The sequence below is a fragment of the Macaca thibetana genome, chromosome 8 (assembly GCF_024542745.1).
Source record: "Macaca thibetana thibetana isolate TM-01 chromosome 8, ASM2454274v1, whole genome shotgun sequence".
NCBI classification, from domain to species: Eukaryota; Metazoa; Chordata; class Mammalia; order Primates; family Cercopithecidae; genus Macaca; species Macaca thibetana.
This window is the reverse complement of record NC_065585.1, coordinates 125,696,662-125,714,455: the sequence shown is the minus strand read 5'-3', so window position 1 is coordinate 125,714,455 and position 17,794 is coordinate 125,696,662. Positions and strand designations below refer to the sequence as shown.

Genomic DNA, 17,794 nt, shown 5'->3' with positions numbered 1-17,794 from the left:
TGCTATTCAAAATCTGAACCGTGGACAAGCAGCATTACATCATCTGGGAGATTATTAGAAATGCATGCTTTTGGGCCAACTAAATCAGTATGTATTTTTCTTCCGTATGCATTTTAGCAAGATTTTTGATACGAAGATATGTACTTGAAAGTCTGAAAAGTACTGAACTGGACCACTGGTTTATGTGGTTTTTATTCCTTTTGTGCTATAGGAATGGTCAAGATTTGTTAGAAAAAAGGATTTTTACGCATCTTTAACCTCCACCTCCCGTATTCAAGCAATTATCCTGCCTCAGCATCCTGAGTAGCTGGGATTACGGGCATGCGCCACCATGCCTGGCTAATTTTGTATTTTCAGTAAAGACGGGGTTTCTCCATGTTGGTCAGGCTGGTCTTGAACTCCCAACCTCAGGTGATCTGCCCCCTACGGCCTCCCAAAGTGCTGGGATTACAAATGTGAGCCACTGCGCCTGGCCAATTTTTATTGTATCTTAAAGGAAGTGGTAAATAGAGGTGGGTGGGGAAAAGTGTAGAAAGCCTTTCAAATTGTTACTACAGTAAATATAGAGTGGGAAAGAAGCAGGAGGAGAGGAATTGGGAACAGATATGACAAATATTTCAGCATAGTGGGAATTACATTGCTGTCCTGAGAGGTATAGTACAGCCAGTTATACTGTCCCATACTTACTAGAGTGATCCAAATATATTTGTGTTTTTTGTGCATGGTCACATTCTTTCAGAAGTAGCTTCATAAATCTCATTTAACTTTGTTTCCCATGATGGAAATGTGTTTTAATCTTTAGAAGGTCTTTATATGTGAAAATACATATTGCATGTGAGGTAAGAATATATAAATTATGTAATAATCATCTTTTAAACTTGAGTTCAGACTTAGACCTTATGAGTAGAAGGTGATTTCCTGCCTTACTGAGTTTTTCTGTTACCAGACGTATTATTCGGTTACACTGTACTCTTCTGATGATATTAGAGAGTAGGAGCCTAGATTTTCTTCACTCTTTTCTTGGAAAATTGGATAGAACTGTTAAGGTACTGACTTCTGGGTTCTTACTGTCCTTGAATCTTTTCATTTCTTCCTTCCTCCCTTTCCTGTTGCTCGCTAATGAAGATGGACATGAAACGGATGTGAAACATTAGGCAAGGCAAGGCCTGACAGATTTGGCTGGTAAACAACCAGTAGACTTTTTGAATTTAGTCATTTATTAATTACTTAGGCAGAGAAAAGAGTAGTCCAAGGGGCCATTTCTCTGTGTCCCTTGTTTCACACTTGAAAAGAGTGACACCAAAATAAAAGGGGCTGGCTAATGATTGTCCCTTGGATGGTGGGACACCATGTTGCTGAGGAATCATTGCTGTACTGCAGCTAAGCCTGTTCTTAGTCTGCAAATGTACTGTACAAGGGTGAGGAAGAAAGGTCTAATGTTTCATTAGAACCTGAGAGGAGATGGGAAACTCTCCTGACAGAAGCATCTCAGGGCAAGAGGGAGGTGAGTGGAAAATGTTCATCCACATAGCAACTTCTCACAAGCCTCTCTTGCCCATGTTCCAGGATGATTCTGTGGCCTTCTGCCAAGACAGCTTGTACTGTGATTCAGACCTTAACCTCTCTGCACATGTGCAAGGTCTCTAGAGTGCCATGGCTGATCTGTTTCCCTTCAGTGGAGGCCCAAGTAGAAGTACTGTTTCTTCTAGTAATGTCAGCCCCCCATGCTGAGAAAAACAGAAAGGGAAAGAGTAGTGAAGTGGCATAGGAGATAACATCCTTATCTCTCATCACAGTTACCCTCAGTAATAAGCATCATGTGTTACTCTTGCTATTGTTATACTTTCTGGCCTAGCCAGTGTTTCTCAGAAGTATTATTAACCTTCATTAATTCTACTCTTCCCAGATGATTACTATCAAGGTATTCAGGAGAGAGAGAAAGCAGTCACACATTAGTACCTTAACTTTGGAAATGTAGCCTTTGATGTTTTTAATTTGGGACTCATATATAAAACCATAGTTTTTTTTTTCTTTTTTTCTCTTTTTGTAGCATCTTAATAATTATAGCCTGCTTCTCTTCACAGTTTTAGTTATTTTGGAGGATGACTGTGTGTATGCCTTTTTAAAGTACCTATTGTGACTCCCCAGTGAGAATGTTGTATATACCACATTACCTGTATTTTAATTTTGGTTAAAATTTATTCAGCATTTTTCATCTGATATAGTAACAGCATTTAAATGTTTCATTTCACTTATATAAATGTTCATGTTAGAATAACATACTTAAAATTTTTTTCTTTAGAATCATTGTATGTTATTAAGTGAGCAATATACTACCAGTCATGTCATTTTACATATTACTTTTGGCACTCATACCCTTTATTGCTGGTTTTATATTAAGATCAATAATAATCAAGAGGCCTTTTAGTAAATTTCATGGAGACTGGGTGGCAAAGGCTAAACTTTAGTCTGAGAGACCAGTGAAAAAACTTGGAACCTAAATTTGAGATGATGAAGTCTTATGTGATGACCTTGGAAACAGAGAGGGAGGGTTGAATCTAGATGGGATATCACAGATAATAAATTGACAGTGTTTTGGGAAATTATTTGTTATTAGTCGACCTGCAGTGATCTGGAAGATGCAAGCAAGGCTTTAGGGTCTGCTGGCTCTTTCCTAGAGTGTCAGGAGCGTAGTCCGATCTCCATGATTCTTGGAGAAAGCTATGATGGAGGAGATCCGTGCAATTCCTCCTATTATTGACCCTTCCCCTTACCCCCAAGAGTAGCAATGTTTTGCTACTTCAAGCTACTAGTTGGTAGAAGGGTTATTGAGTGAGTAGGTGGCAGCCTTCCTTAACCCTGTACATGGGAGAGCATTAGTCTTCACAGCTGAAGAAACTAAGCAGTAGAGAAGATTCCTCCCATAGTCTTGATGAGGGACTGACAACTTGCTAGCGAAAATGTTGCTTGACCACAGCAATGAGACTTCCATGCACCCTCATCTTGCCATCATTAAAGCTATCCAGCATTTGGGTCCAGCCTTAAGAGAAGGTGAGAGTCATGACTAGGCCAATGAAGATAACAGTGCATATAAAAGGGACCTAGTTACCAGAGAGAAAACAGAAGTAGACCACTGGAACAGGCAAAACCTAGTGAAAATAGAATTATTGAACAAAATATTGAACAAATATGCTTGAACAAAATAATAAGGGCACATAAACAGATTGAATTATAGCAAATTCTTTAGAACTAGAGAAAAAATAACTAAGTTTTAATGTTTAGATTATTTGAAAAAGAGGACACGTGCTATTAAGTTCCAAATTACTGGCCTAGAAAATCAAGGGGAAGAATATGTCATTAAATGGAAAGAAAGTACTAACAGATAAAATCAAGAGAAAACAATTAGAGGCTTACAAGAAGTTCTAAAGGAGAAAAAAAACAAAACAAAACAGGTGGACAAGCAATAACTAAATAATAGATGGGATGAAGAAAGACTTGAGACTGCAGATCGGAACAGCTGACAGTTGTCTAGCCAGGAGAGAAGTGAGGGAAACACACAAACACCTATGCAGAGTCTGGTAAAAATCCCTGAATTCCAAGGAAAAAGTAAAAATCCTCTAAGCTTCCACATGAAAGACCAAGTTGCATACAAAGAAAAAGAACCAGGGCAACACCAGGCAATCTTCCTTACCACATAAGTAGAAGTAGAAAAAGGTGGAATGACGCTACACAGTTGACAAAGAACTGCAACTCAAGAACCTTGTACTCAGCCAAAGGACCCTCCACGTGTCAGAATGAAAAGGAGATACTAGTTGATCCTATTTGAGGAAACCTGAAGAAACAACCTATGAATCATAAGAGATCTTTATACAAGGGAAGATAAAGACAAGAGAGAACAGTTTAATAAAGGAAACAGTAGATCAGTCTCACTAATATAAATTCAAAAGTAAAAATAAAATATTAGCACATTGAATCTGCCATTGTATCAAAAGAATTCTAGACAATCTACACTAGACTATCTACAGACATGTAATGATGATTTGTTACCAGGAAATCTGTCAACATAATTTATTCTAGCAAAGGGACAAAAGTCATAATCATAGCAGATTAGATAAAATTTGAAGCTATTCTCATGGGAATTTGAAGTAAAATGGGTATAAGAAGATAGTTATGTCTGTAATCCCAGCACTTTGGGAGGGTGAGGCAGGTGGACTGCTTGAGCCTGGTAGGTGGAGGTTGCAATGAGCCAAGATTGTGCCACTGTACTTGAGCCTGGGCAACAGAATGAGACTCAGTCTCAAAAGAAAATTAAAAAAAAGGAAAACAAAGGCAGTTATTTAAGTGTAGTAAAGACTGTTAGCCAGTGTGCACCATTGTAAATGAAAATACTCCAGAGATATTTCTGTCTCAATTAGGAACTAAACAGGGATTCCTTCTGTACCACCATCATTATTTGTCATTATTTGGGAAGCATTATGTCAAATAATTGGAATTATAATTGTAATAAATATTGGAAAAGGAAGGAAACAAATTTTATGTGTTTTTTCTAGTGGCATTTTTATATACTAAGCCCAAGAGATACTGGAAAGTAACTCCTAGAGTTACAAGGTAAACTGTTAAAAGTGACTGGTTGTGGAATAAGTGTGTGAATATTTTTCTCTATTGTAGTATCCAGTAGGATGAAAGTGGAGAGGAATGCCCTTCTCACAGTAGTAGTCAAAAGTGTTTGAGTGGGGGGCGGTAAAACGTAAGGAACAGATTTAACAAGGAAAGTACTAGGTCTATAAAAAGCTGTATTTTTGAAGAACGTCAGAAAGATTGAACAAATATAAAAACATAACCATGTTCTTAAGATGGAAAAGATGGAAATGCGTAAGATTATTAACTTCCAGTTCTCTCCAGATGAACACATACTTTTAATTTGATTCCATTTTGAGTCCCCAGAGATGGTTTTTAAAGTTGAAAAAATACAAATAAAAACTTCAAAGCTTATATGGAAGGACAGGTGCCCCAGAATAGTCAAGAAAAAAGTGAAGCTAGTAGGACTTGCCTTAGCAGATATTTGATCATACCGTATAACTTGTGTTTCTAAGTGAATGAAAATGGCATTGGAATAGGTAAGTTGAACAGATAAAATGTCCAAAAATAAAACCCCAAATATTGGAATTTAGTATATTGACCGATGTATATTTTAATTCAGTGGAAAGAGGGTAGGTATAGCCACCTATCCATGTGGAACCAAAAAAAAAAAAAAAAAGAATTTCTACCTTGTGTATATACCAAAATATTTTAAAAACTTGAACATTTTGTAGAATATATGTATAACCTATTGATGGGTAAGACCTCTTAAGTCATGTCACATAAAAGATAAGAAAGGTAAATATATTTGACTACTCTCCCTCTATAATGGATATTTGTATATATCGGATGTAATTCTTATGTTTCCTAATATTAAAAATTGCTAACTTGGAATTCTAGTAGAGATTTGGGGTCATTTAAGGTCTGCCATATACTTCGAATTGGAATATACTCATTAAGATGAGTATCAAAGAACAGTGAAGGTTAGATTTATTACTGTTACCTCATGCTTCCAAAGGGTATTGCAAAGATACCTCCAAGACATATTTACTGTTTTGTGTCCTGTTTATACCAGGCCTTCCTAGCATTCTAAATTGAGTTACCTGTACTGTTTGACTGTGGAAACCGATTTCCCTTTTAGTGTGAGTTAGTTGCAACTGATAACAGTTGTCACTTTTTTTACTCAAGGGTATGAAAGTGCCAGTATGTCTAGCACATGTGAACCTTGCAAAAGTAGGAACAGACATTCAGCCCAGACTGAAGAGCCTGTTCAAGCAAAAGTATTCAGCAGAAAGAATCATGAGCAACTGGAAAAAATAATAAAATGTAATAGGTCTACAGAAATATCTTCAGGTATGTTCTTTTTTGGTTTGCATTAATATAAGGAGGTTTTCAGCTTAGATTTGAAAAGCTGTAATAAAGCAGGTTTTAAAATTGGTGTATCACACATATCTATCATGTGGAAGGTTTTATAGTGGAAATTATAGTGCACATTCCTTGATACTGAGAAATAGAAACTGAAAATATTTTTTGTTATACTGTTTAATAGTTTTGAACACGTTTTAATAAAATTCTAAACAAAGGATAGTTACAGTTGTGGAACTCCTCATTTCAAATTCTGAATATCTTATCTGATTAAGAATTAGATAGGAAATCATGTCATCCCCTGCTTCAATCCTTTGGCTCACTGTGCCTACAGGATAAAGTCTGAATGCCTTCACGGAACATACATGGCCATCAGGGATTTGATTGCTTCCTGCCTTTCCAGACTCATTTCTCAACACCTTCTGCTTTGCACTTTTTTCTTTGTGTGGCACTGAACTGAAGTTTTTGTATAGCTATCACATTCTTTCTTGCCTCGGTAGCTATTTTTCTATCTCAAGTCCTTTCTACCTTTTTTGTAAGTTCATTTCTCTGCTGGACTCTTAATACAATTTTAATTCTGGAACTCCATTCTAATCCAAGCTCGGATAGTTTCCCCTTTCTCCTGTTTTCCTTGTAGCTTGTATAAACCTACTTTGTTGCCTTAATCACATTATTATAGTATTTCCCTGTTTGTCACTTTTTGAGTCCCTTGGCAGCAAATAATACTTAAGTAAGCACCAGTAGTTTCCTAATTTGTAAAGAATATCCCAAAGAAATATGGAGAGAGAGAGGCAATAACATGACAGTAGACTATACTGGGTAGACCTTAATCTAGTAGCTTTCATTGGCATTAGTGTAAAATGCATGCGTTTTTTGCTTAAAAATGATAATAGCAGCTATCTTTTGTGCCATGCTCCATTATTTTCAAATTACCAACAAATCTCATTTGAGCCTCATAACGCTGAGTTGGTTTGATTTCCATTTTTCAGAGGAAACATAGTCAAAGAGAGGGCACTTTTTGTTTTGTTTTTCAGTACTCATAAAGGCTCAGTAATATAAACTGGTATAACTTTTCTGGAAAGTTTCAAAAGTCATGCCCTTAATCCAGTAATTGTACTTGTAGTAATCCAACCTAAGAAAACCAAAGGGGAAAAAAAAAAGAAATTAAGATTTAGCATTGTCTCAACAGTATGATCTCAACTATGTACAGACGAAAATTTGAATGCAAAAAGGCTGGAAGAAAATGCATCAAAATGTTAATAGTGGTTTTATCATCTTTAAACTCATGAGCATTTACCATTTTGTAATCAGAAAAGAAACATCACATTTGTTTGCATTTTGAAATGAATTTCTTAAGCTCACATTGCTAGGAAGTGGTAAAGCTGAACTTAGAAGCTGGGCTTCTGTTAAGTCTGTGTTCCTTTCTGCAAAAATATCAATCCTGTTCTCCTGATCCCAGAATTTTACTAACATTTTATAATTTTCATCTCCTTTTACTCTCTCTACCAAATAGTGATATCTTCAAAAAATAAACAGTCAGGTAGAGGTCGAAGGAGGACACTAAACTGAAAGTCTTAATTGGTCATAGTACTTCAGGCCCTTTTACTGTTACTTAGAGAAATACAATGATTGAATTTTGGTGAATTAAAAAATGTTTGAATAGTATAAATATGCACAAGTTTACATATTTACATTCTGAAAAGATTTTTAAAAAAAAATTTTTGAGACGGAGTCTCGCCCTGTCACCCATGCTGGAGTGCAGTGGTGCGACCTCAGCTCACTACAATCTCTGCCTCCCAGGTTCAAGCAATTCTCTTGCCTCAGCCTCCCGAATAGCTGGGACTACAGGCGCATGCCACCACGCCTGGCTAATTTTTTGTATTTTTAGTAGAGACAGGGTTTCACTGTGTTAGCCAGGATGGTCTCCATCTCCTGATCTCGTGATCTCGTGATCTGTCCGCCTTGGCCTCCCAAAGTGCTGGGATTACAGGCGTGAACCACTGCACCCAGCCCTGAAAAGATTTATTTTTAGTTTTAATCATTAACCTAGAATTCTTTATAGCATGTAAGGCATGTTACTTTTTGTAACTCTACTCATAACATATGATTATTAGAGTATAGCATAATATGACTGCTAGTATTAAATTACGCAGTCCTCTTCTCCCGTGGGTGTTGTGGGAGGTTCACCTTGATGTGTATGCTTCTAAAACTGAATGATAGAAGTTTATTATGATAGTCATCATAAGTTGCCTTAATATAGGTTTATAGCAAACCTTTTGAGATTTTTTTCCTTGAGATTATTTTTAAGTAGAGCATAAGCCTTAGTTCAGGCAAACAATTTTAAAGAAATTTGCTTATTTCTTTTTTTCATTCACTTATTCATGTTATAGACCCTGTCTTTACTACTCATACACATTTTATGTTCATCCTTATGTCTGCCCTTTCCTACAGCACATGCTAGGAGAATACTACAGCAGTCTAACAGAAATGCATGCAATGAACCGCCAGGTAACAATCTGCGTAGTTTTGGTGTCCACTTTTGTTAATTTTTTCCCATTGGTCCTAAAAGTTTTATTGTTCTGATTTTTTTCTTTTTTAGATTTAGCTTAGAGTATATATGTTATGTGACTATTGTAAAAGATAATTTATATTCATAAAATTCTGAAGCCTTTCATTTATAATTCTTGGTAAAATTGGCTGCTTTTGTTTTCATATTCTGTTAGTGTATGTAACCTAACACATAAGTGTAATAGAAACCTTTTTTATGGTTTAGTACTTGATTTGAGGTTATTTTGTACTTCTTCAAAGCATTAATATTTCTTAGAACTAGAAATACAGTTTTATAGTTTATTTTTCCTTTTCAGTCAACATCTTAGAAAAATCAGTCATCAAACAAAACAACTATTTATTACATGCAAAGACTGTGATAAATAAAGATCATGGAAATTACAAAGATTCCCAAATACTATTTTAGTCTTTAATATAAGTATTCTCATTAAATATGGTTCTTTATGATTTAGAGATGTAAATTTTTTTTTAACTCCTCCTGCAGCTTTACATGAATGAAATGTAAAAGCCAGTTTGAATGGAACCTTTAGGGGAATCTAAAGATATAAAACAAGGACCCATAACTTACAAAGCTGAATATATCAGTAGCACTTTGAAAAGAAAGAACTCTGAAAATAGGATATAAAAACAGGATGGAATTAGAGAAACCTGATTAAGATTAGGGATTTTTCTAGCCAAAGCTAATCAATTTCAGTTCAGGAGGAGAAACTGGCATAAACTTTCCACCTCTTGACTGCAGAAGTGGTGGGGGAATGAAGCTTGTGTTTGGCATATTCATTATTTGAGAATAATTTAATTTTTAATATGCAATTTAGATTGATAATTTTATCACATACAGAGGTATTAAATATGTCATTAAACAGTTCTTGTGGCTTTGAAATGAATTTTTTTAATTAAGTATGATTAAACTGCACTATAGTATACAAGTTGAAAGTTTGCATATCAAATTCTTTTTACCTGGATTTTTCCCATTAGTAGAGATTTCTTACGGAGATAGTTTTGGTTCCTGCTTATTATAATAAGTGTTATTTTTGTAACAGTTCATACTTTAAAACTATTAGGAGAACTTAGTGTATCACTTCATTTTATACCTGTAACTGAGGCAAAATAGGGAAGTTGCATATTTGTTATATATAATTATTTTCTGTTAATACCTTGTATTAGTTATGTTATTATTTTATGCTTGTGGAAATTGAGACCTGAAGATATTATTAGCCGAGTAGTGGAAAATTTTTCTGTTAGAGCACATTCTTTCTGCATTTTTTTTATCCCTCTCACAAAAATGAGTTTTTATAATCTTGTATATATACTTATTTGAAGCACAATATATTAAAATACTCAATATTTTAAATTCTCTTTCTTAGAAACTTATCATTGATTTTTGCAGAACTTGAATATTTTACTAGCTATTTGTGGTTCTTTTGTTGAACTAGAGTTTACAGAATTTGATAGCTAGAACTACTTTGAGATTTTTTATCCCACAGACAACTCAAAATGGGAACAGTTCCTAATTTGCCCTCTTAAAATTAAGCGTATAACTGGATACCTTTGAGTGTGATAATTTTGTGTTATCAACAAGTAAATATAGCCAAATTGTAGCTAAATAATAGAGTGATGCCTAGATTCTGTGAAACTGAAAACTTCAGTTGGGTTACTTGCCTGCTCCAATATACACTGAGTATGTAAATAAGACACAGTAGTGAAATTGACCTATTATGTTAGGTTACAAATTTGGTTACTCATCAGCATAGCACTTTTCTTTGTGATGTATGAGATTTGATAATTAGACTATATTGGATAAACCTTAATCTAGTAGTTTTAATTGGCAACATTCAGTTTATTCTTTTTAACATTAACAAAATATACAAACTTCCTTTTCTGTAATGAAGTTCATATTAGCAAAAGCAAAAAAGAAATGAGCACTTAGCTTATTTCTTAGTGTTGAAAGATTTTCACTGATGTTTCCCATAAAATGTATAATATTTTCTGTATATTTTATATGACCAGAAATAAATATGATTCTTAATAATGCTAATAATGCTAGGTAATATTATTCATGCATTAACATTTTATTTTTAGTATAAAATACATATCTTGATATCTTAAGATTTTATTTATATTGGTAATATTAAGCTTCTTTTCTTCTTTAAAAGCTCTGAAATAGAATTGTCTAAAATAGAATTTTTAGATAATTTAAAGCTGAGAGTAATGATGTTAGCTAATAAAAGTTGTCATGAAGGTATTTCATCAATATTAACTTTCTGGTCTTTTATGTATTCCAGAAACTGGGAGTGATTTTTCCATGTTTGAAGCTTTGCGAGATACTATTTATTCTGAAGTAGCTACATTAATTTCTCAAAATGAATCTCGTCCACATTTTCTTATTGAACTCTTCCATGAGCTTCAGCTACTTAATACAGACTACTTGAGACAGAGGGCTTTATATGCATTGCAGGTATCTGGTACCTAACATAATTTTTCCTACCCTATTATCACCTTCTTCATGATTACATCTGGTTGCTTTCTTAGACTGAAGCATGTACCATATGAATTTTGATCTGTTCTCTGTGTGCTTTCTTGACATTTTGTTTAAAATTTTTGTATAGCTTATGTAGCATTAAAGTATTTTTTTGAGTACCTTTTCAGTGTTTTGTCTACTTCTTCACACTTAACCTGTGAGGGTAGAAACAGTACATTTTTCCTTCCATCTGCTTTTACTTTTGAATCTGTAATATAAATGAATGATTAAGCATGTATGTTTTATGTAAATAATGATCTTATTTTCTTATTTAGGACATAGTATCCAGACATATTTCTGAGAGCCATGAAAAAGGAGAAAATGTAAAGTCAGTAAACTCTGGTACTTGGATAGCGTCAAACTCAGAACTTACTCCTAGTGAGAGCCTTGCTACTACTGATGATGTAAGCTGATAATGATTAGTGAACTGTAGACATAATTTTAGTATGCAGCAAATAAAAGTTAAATAGGTTATTGTCAAATTGTAGGTAGACCTAATATGCTTGTTTTTCAGCTTTTTTTAAAACCTGGGTATAATGTGTTATTTTATTTTGAGGGCAAGTTATAATATGCAATCAAAATATGGTAGCAGACACCAAAAATTAGGTATGTATGATAGATTATGAGGTCTAAGATAGCCATATTTATGTCATTATTACCCAATATAGAGGCTGACTCTTAAAAGACGTTTACAAATGTATGTTGTATTTATTTAAGATACTCAGTAAAACAGACAGCAATGAGATTATAGTAAAAACCCTTGAATGAATAAATACAGGATAAATCAGGTCTTTGGGTTAAAAAAAAAAAAAAGCCTAGACAAAAGAAAGTCTTCCAGGAAAAAACTTGTGATTTGATGTATTCCAGTTGATGGAGAAAATTTTGAATAGAATAAAAAGGACCTGGAAATGGAGAAGAGTGCTGAGGAGAATGGTATAAATTTAGTAAGCTGTGTCCTCCAAATAGCACTTAGCACATCACTGATTGAATAACTGTGAGAAAACTGCTAGTATACTGAGGAGATAATGTGCTAGGTGTTTGGGAATCACCTATTTCAAGGTTCAGGCCTTGCTTTCATTGTAAAATATTATATGTGGTCGTGGGATAGCAAATACGTTCCTTTTTTTAATGACAACTCTAGCACCTGGAGTTATGTGGGTAAGAGTTCCATAGTTGATTAGCAAATATCGGCTGTAGGTAGAGAGTTGGAAGTTACTGTTTCTGCCTTTTGTTGAAGTGTTAATACTAAATTTTTTCTGAAGACAGTGTTTCCTCAAAGGATTGTCTTGCCTCTTCAGATACAGTAATTTTCTGAGTTTTTCTGAATTTTTGCTCTTTAACTTCTCATATTTAAAATAATAGTTCCCTAGCTCATCTTTTGTGTTTAAATGTTTTCCCACTGGACTCTAACTTCTTTAGTACTATAACATAAACCTGTGTCTAAAAACTACATGGTTTTAATTAACTTTGCAATGTGAAATGTGAAGTAGTGTTTAAGTATTTGCTCCTTTGGATTGTTATTACAACTAATTGAAAATTGTGTATTCCTTTTTGTTGGAAATGAAATGCGATCTGCTTGAATACATAAAAAATAGTTGTTAAATTATATTAAGGTTTATTGGGCATTGAAATAACTTGAGAGAGAATGAACAGTCTCCATTCCTAGATGTATTTTTCAATAATTTTATATCCTTAATTCCAGTGCTTTCACTTTTATCCAAGTTTCATACAGGCAGCATTACTTTGATTTATTTTAAGAGATTGTAGCACATTGGTTTTCACCATTGATAGCACATTTTGAAAGTTGAGCTACAATTTAGCATAAAGTTAACCTAAGAAGGTTTTAAAATCAAATGAAATTTAAAGATGCTATACTACTTGACAAGTAAGGACTTGGGATAGTAATTGTGTTTAGTATTACTTTAATTAAGTAACTAAATCAGTTCTTTGATATTTCTTCCAAAACTTAAACTCAGCATTAAGGTCAGCATCTTCCCTTTACTAATGCCGGTTAATCAGCAGCACAACAACATCCAGTGTTGACACTCACAGATCTGAAGCAGCAGTATCCAGTAGAACTTTCTATAGTGATGGAATTATTTTATGTCTGCATTTTCTAATGCTGTAGTCATTAGCCACATGCTAGCAAGTACTTGAAGTGTAGCTATTATGACTGAGGAACTAAATGTTAAATTTTATTTAAATAGCCATGTGGTGTTTTTTGTATTGGGCAGATTTAGAGCCTCATTCTCTAGATGCTTCTATGCTTCTTGAGCTCCATTTTTGAAGCTTTTACAAAGATATATTAAGATGTGTAAGAGATACCTGTCTTGCCCAGGGAAGAGAGAAATGAAAGTGAAACTAGGTGTCTGGGAGTTTAAGTCAAGGAGGATGGAGTGGAGACATTGAGGTTTAGGAAGAAGAACACACTTTGCGTCTCCTGCTCCTGATGATAATAAAATGGTAAAAACACATCTGTCTTCAAGTCTTACTTGAAGAAGTAAAAAAATGGTTTCCCTATTTCTAAAATATGTTCCTTAATGTCCAAATTTCCTTTAATCAGGGACGAATCTTTGATTTCATAATTGAAGATAGGAAACTTTAAAAAGATCAGTAGTTAAGGGAAAGAACACAACTGTAAAATGTCATAATCAAAATGTAAGTGAGACACCCTGCCACTATAAACAAAATTAATTTGAAATGACCTAAAGTCCTGTAAAAGCCAACACTATTAAAACTTTTAAAAGAAAATGGGAGAAAATTATGACCTTGACACAGGCCAAGTTTTCTTAGGGCACAGAAAGCACTAACTATAAAAGAAGAAATTAATAAATTAGACTTGACAAAAATAGGAATTTTCTGGTTTTCAAAAGATACTCTTATGGGAAAATAATCCCAGTATGTACATCTGACAACTGTCTGGTATCTAGACTATATAAAGCTTACAACTCAGTTGTAAGACAACTCATTAAAAACTGGGCAAGAGATTTGAACAGGCACTTAATGAAAGAAGATATATGAATGGCTAGTATGCAAATTAAAGCCACAGAAAATACCACTTCACATCGAGAATGGCTAAAATGAAAAGATTGACAATAAGAAGTGTTGGTGAGAATGTGGAACAGTTGGAACCCTCACAGTCCTTATGAGAATGTAAAATTGCACAACCACTTGGAAAGCAGTTTGGCAGTTTCTTACAAACATAAACGTGGCATGTGACCCAGCAATTTCTCTTCTAGGTGTTCATCCAAGAGAAATGAAAATATGTGTCACAAAAACACTGTACGTTAATGTTCATAGCATCTTTAGTCATGATAGCCTCAAACTGAAGCATCAAGAGATAAATGGATAAACACTGTGGTATTTCTATACAGTGGAATATATGCAGCCATTAAAAAATAATTAACTTCTGAAACACACAGCATGGAATCATTTCAGAAACATACTAAGTGAAAGAAGTCAAGACAACGAAGAGTGTATACTGGCTGGTTCCATTTGTATGAAGTTCTACAATCAGCAGAACTGATCTACAGTGATAGAAATCATGAGTAGGGTGTGGTGGAGATTGACTGTAGAGGGGTATGAAGAAACATCCTGGGCCAATGGAAATGGTCTTTAGGGAATCTGGTTACATGAGTGTATATATTTGTCAAAACTTATCAAACTGTACTTTTAAAGTGAGTGCATTGCATATAAATTATATTTCAATAAAGTTTATTTTAAAAAATGCAAATGATGTTGTGATATTTTTTCCTAGAGATGTGAGACAGCCAGGTAGAGTAAGCTACCAGACATTGTTAGCGTTTGGAGATAGGAGAATGTCCCTGAGAGTAGAGAAATAATTAAAAATGTTAACTTTGCCAAATTAGAATTTAATCAGTAGCTGTCTTTGTGTATGTTTATCTACATAATAACAAATACTCTGCAAGGCTACTTCTGTTACTGTTCTCTGTGACTCTATATTCAACATTTAATAACTTTGGTTATATTATCTTGTTTGGACAGAATACTGAGGAAACTTATGAATATCCTTTAGGTGTACAATTTTATGTAAATACTTAGTTATCTCTGTTAAATCCTTAATGTGAAATTCTTAAAAGAAGTACTAGTGATTTTTGTTTGTTTGTTTTACTGTAACTTAGGAAACTTTTGAGAAGAACTTTGAAAGAGAAACACATAAAATAAGTGAGCAGAATGATGCTGATAATGCTAGTGTCCTGTCTGTATCATCAAATTTTGAGCCTTTTGCAACAGATGATCTAGGTAAGCAGGGTTTTTTATAATCTTAGAAACAACTTTAAGTTTATCTGGTCCAGTCTTTGAATTGCATTGATAGGGAAACAAAAGTCTAGAAAGGTGAAGTGTGTGTGGTTGAAAGAATATGGACTTAATTGTCTGTCAGTCTAAAATCAAAAATCTTCTGACTCAACGCTGTGGACAAATCATCCGACATTTTTGACTCTCTGCATATACTAAGGAAATGGGAATCTTACCTACCTTGCTATGTTTTTGTGAAAATATAATGGAACTTACTTGCTTGAGTTCAGAAAATGTTAATTTCCTTTTCCTTAAAGGAAAGGTCATCGTTTAAGGTCATCTAGTTAATTCATGGGAACAATGCAGTCCTCATCTAATCATATTTTTAATAAAAATGTTAAGTTTGTAATTTGAGGTAATCAGTCAAATTTCTTAAATAACCTGTAGTGAAAACCTCAAGTAACTCTCAGGCATAACACATGGTTGGTTTTGTTTTTTTTTTTTTTTTTCCTCTCCCATCAGCTGTAAAACAAAAGAGGTTTAGAGGGTTGCCAGACCCCAAAGGAGAAAAAACTCGAGTCCTAGACTTGGAAAGGAAATTTAAGGAAAAGAAAAATATATAGATACTTGATACATTTCTAGGCTGTGGCCAATCAAAAGATACCTGAGAATTCAGTCATTCTGCCATCCGGGGCACTTAGTTCATAAAATAATGTAAATGTCCTGTTACCCTAGTGTTTGTTCACGTGATGAGGAGAAGATTTAGATAATTTCAAAGGTATTTTTCCACTATAAAGAAAATGGCTTAGCCTTGCCCTGTCATTACATTTCTGCTGTTTGCCCAAACAAAAGTATTCCTTTTGCTTATTGTAATTATTGAGGACTCTGAGCCTTAGCTGACTTCTAAGTAAATACTTATTTGGGTCTGCATTGAGTTCATCCCATTACAGAGAAAAATGACTGTATAGCTGGCCAACCCTCTTCCCTTAGGTTGTCCCTCCCTTTCTGAGTTGCTAGAATACTTTGACTCCTATGTATTTTCTTTCATTTATTGATTTTTTTTTTCTTCTTACAACCCTGCACCACTAGCTGTGTCTGAAGTAGACATAGAATTGGGAAATTTCATTGATAGGCCTTTTTCTTACCTAATTTGCTTGTTTTAGGTTGCATTGTTTTCATCAGAATTTGCATGACATTTTGGAATTTACTTGTATTGTTTAAATGAAACAGCAAAATGTAGTGAAATAAATATGGGCTTCACAGTTTGATAACTAAGTTTAAAGCCCTGTTCCTACATTGAACTGTCTGTGAAACCTTGAGCAACTCACTTAGGTTTTCTGCGAATGAAAGTAATGTCATGTACTTTATAGGATTATTCTAAGGATTAAATAAGTTTGATAATGTATATGAAGTACTCAAGTAGTGTAGTGTGTAGAACTTGTTGAAGCTAATTTTCCTTCCTTTTGTTTGGACATTTTTTAATTAATGCATTTTGAGGAGTATATGAAAAAGTTCACTTTTACATACTCAGAAAATATTTTTGTTCCAAATACAGGTAACACCGTGATTCACTTAGATCAAGCATTAGCCAGAATGAGGGAATATGAGCGCATGAAGACTGAGGCTGAAAGTAACTCAAATATGAGATGCACCTGCAGGATTATTGAGGATGAAGATGGTGCTGATGCAAGTACTACAGTTAATAATTTAGAAGGTATATATTTTTGTTTTCAGTAGGTTTTGGGGGGAACAGGTGGTGTTTGGTTACATGAATAAGTTCTTTAGTGGTGATTTCTGAGATTTTGGTGCACCCATCACCTGAGCAGTATACACTGTAACCAGTGTGTAGTCTTTTATCCCTTATCCGCTTCCCACCCTTTTCCCTGAAACCCCAAAGTCCATTGTATCCTGCTTATGCCTTTGCATCCTCATACCTTAGCTACCACTTATGAGTAAGCATGTGCAATGTTTGGTTTTCCATTCCTGAGTTACATCGCTTAGATTAATGGTCTCCAACTCTATCCAGATAGCTGCGAATGCCATTACTTTGTTCCTTTTTATGGTTAAGTAGTATGCTGTGGTGTATAAATAAATATATGTATATATCTACACATACATACATACATATACCACATTTTCTTTATCCACTCGTTGATTGATGGGCATTTGAGCTGGTTCCATATTTTGCAACTGCAGATTGTGCTGCTATAAACATGCTCATGCAAGTATCTTTTTCATATAATGACTTCTTCTCAGCAGATACCTAGTAGTAGGATTGCTGGATCAAATGGTAGATCTTCATACTGTTTTCCGTAGTGGTTGTACTAGTTTACATGCCCACCAGCACTGTCAAAGTGTTCCCTTTTTACCATGTCCACACTAAACGTCTCTTATTTTTTTATTTTTAAATTATGGCCATTCTTGCAGGAGTAGTATGGTATCACATTGTAGTTTGTGCTTTGATTTTCATTTCCCTGATAATTAGTGATTTTGAGCATTTTTTCATAT

At 34.3% G+C, this 17,794-nt stretch overlaps 1 protein-coding gene across 1 annotated transcript in view; it reads left to right on the top strand.

Annotated features, from left to right (window-relative positions):
* Positions 1-17,794, top strand: part of PCM1 (pericentriolar material 1) — a 106,951-nt gene that overhangs the window by 51,716 nt on the left and 37,441 nt on the right. The window contains 6 exon segments of the mRNA XM_050802146.1: positions 5,767-5,931; positions 8,395-8,451; positions 10,794-10,966; positions 11,305-11,433; positions 15,172-15,292; positions 16,842-17,000. Of these exon segments, the coding sequence (XP_050658103.1) occupies positions 5,767-5,931; positions 8,395-8,451; positions 10,794-10,966; positions 11,305-11,433; positions 15,172-15,292; positions 16,842-17,000 (804 nt within the window).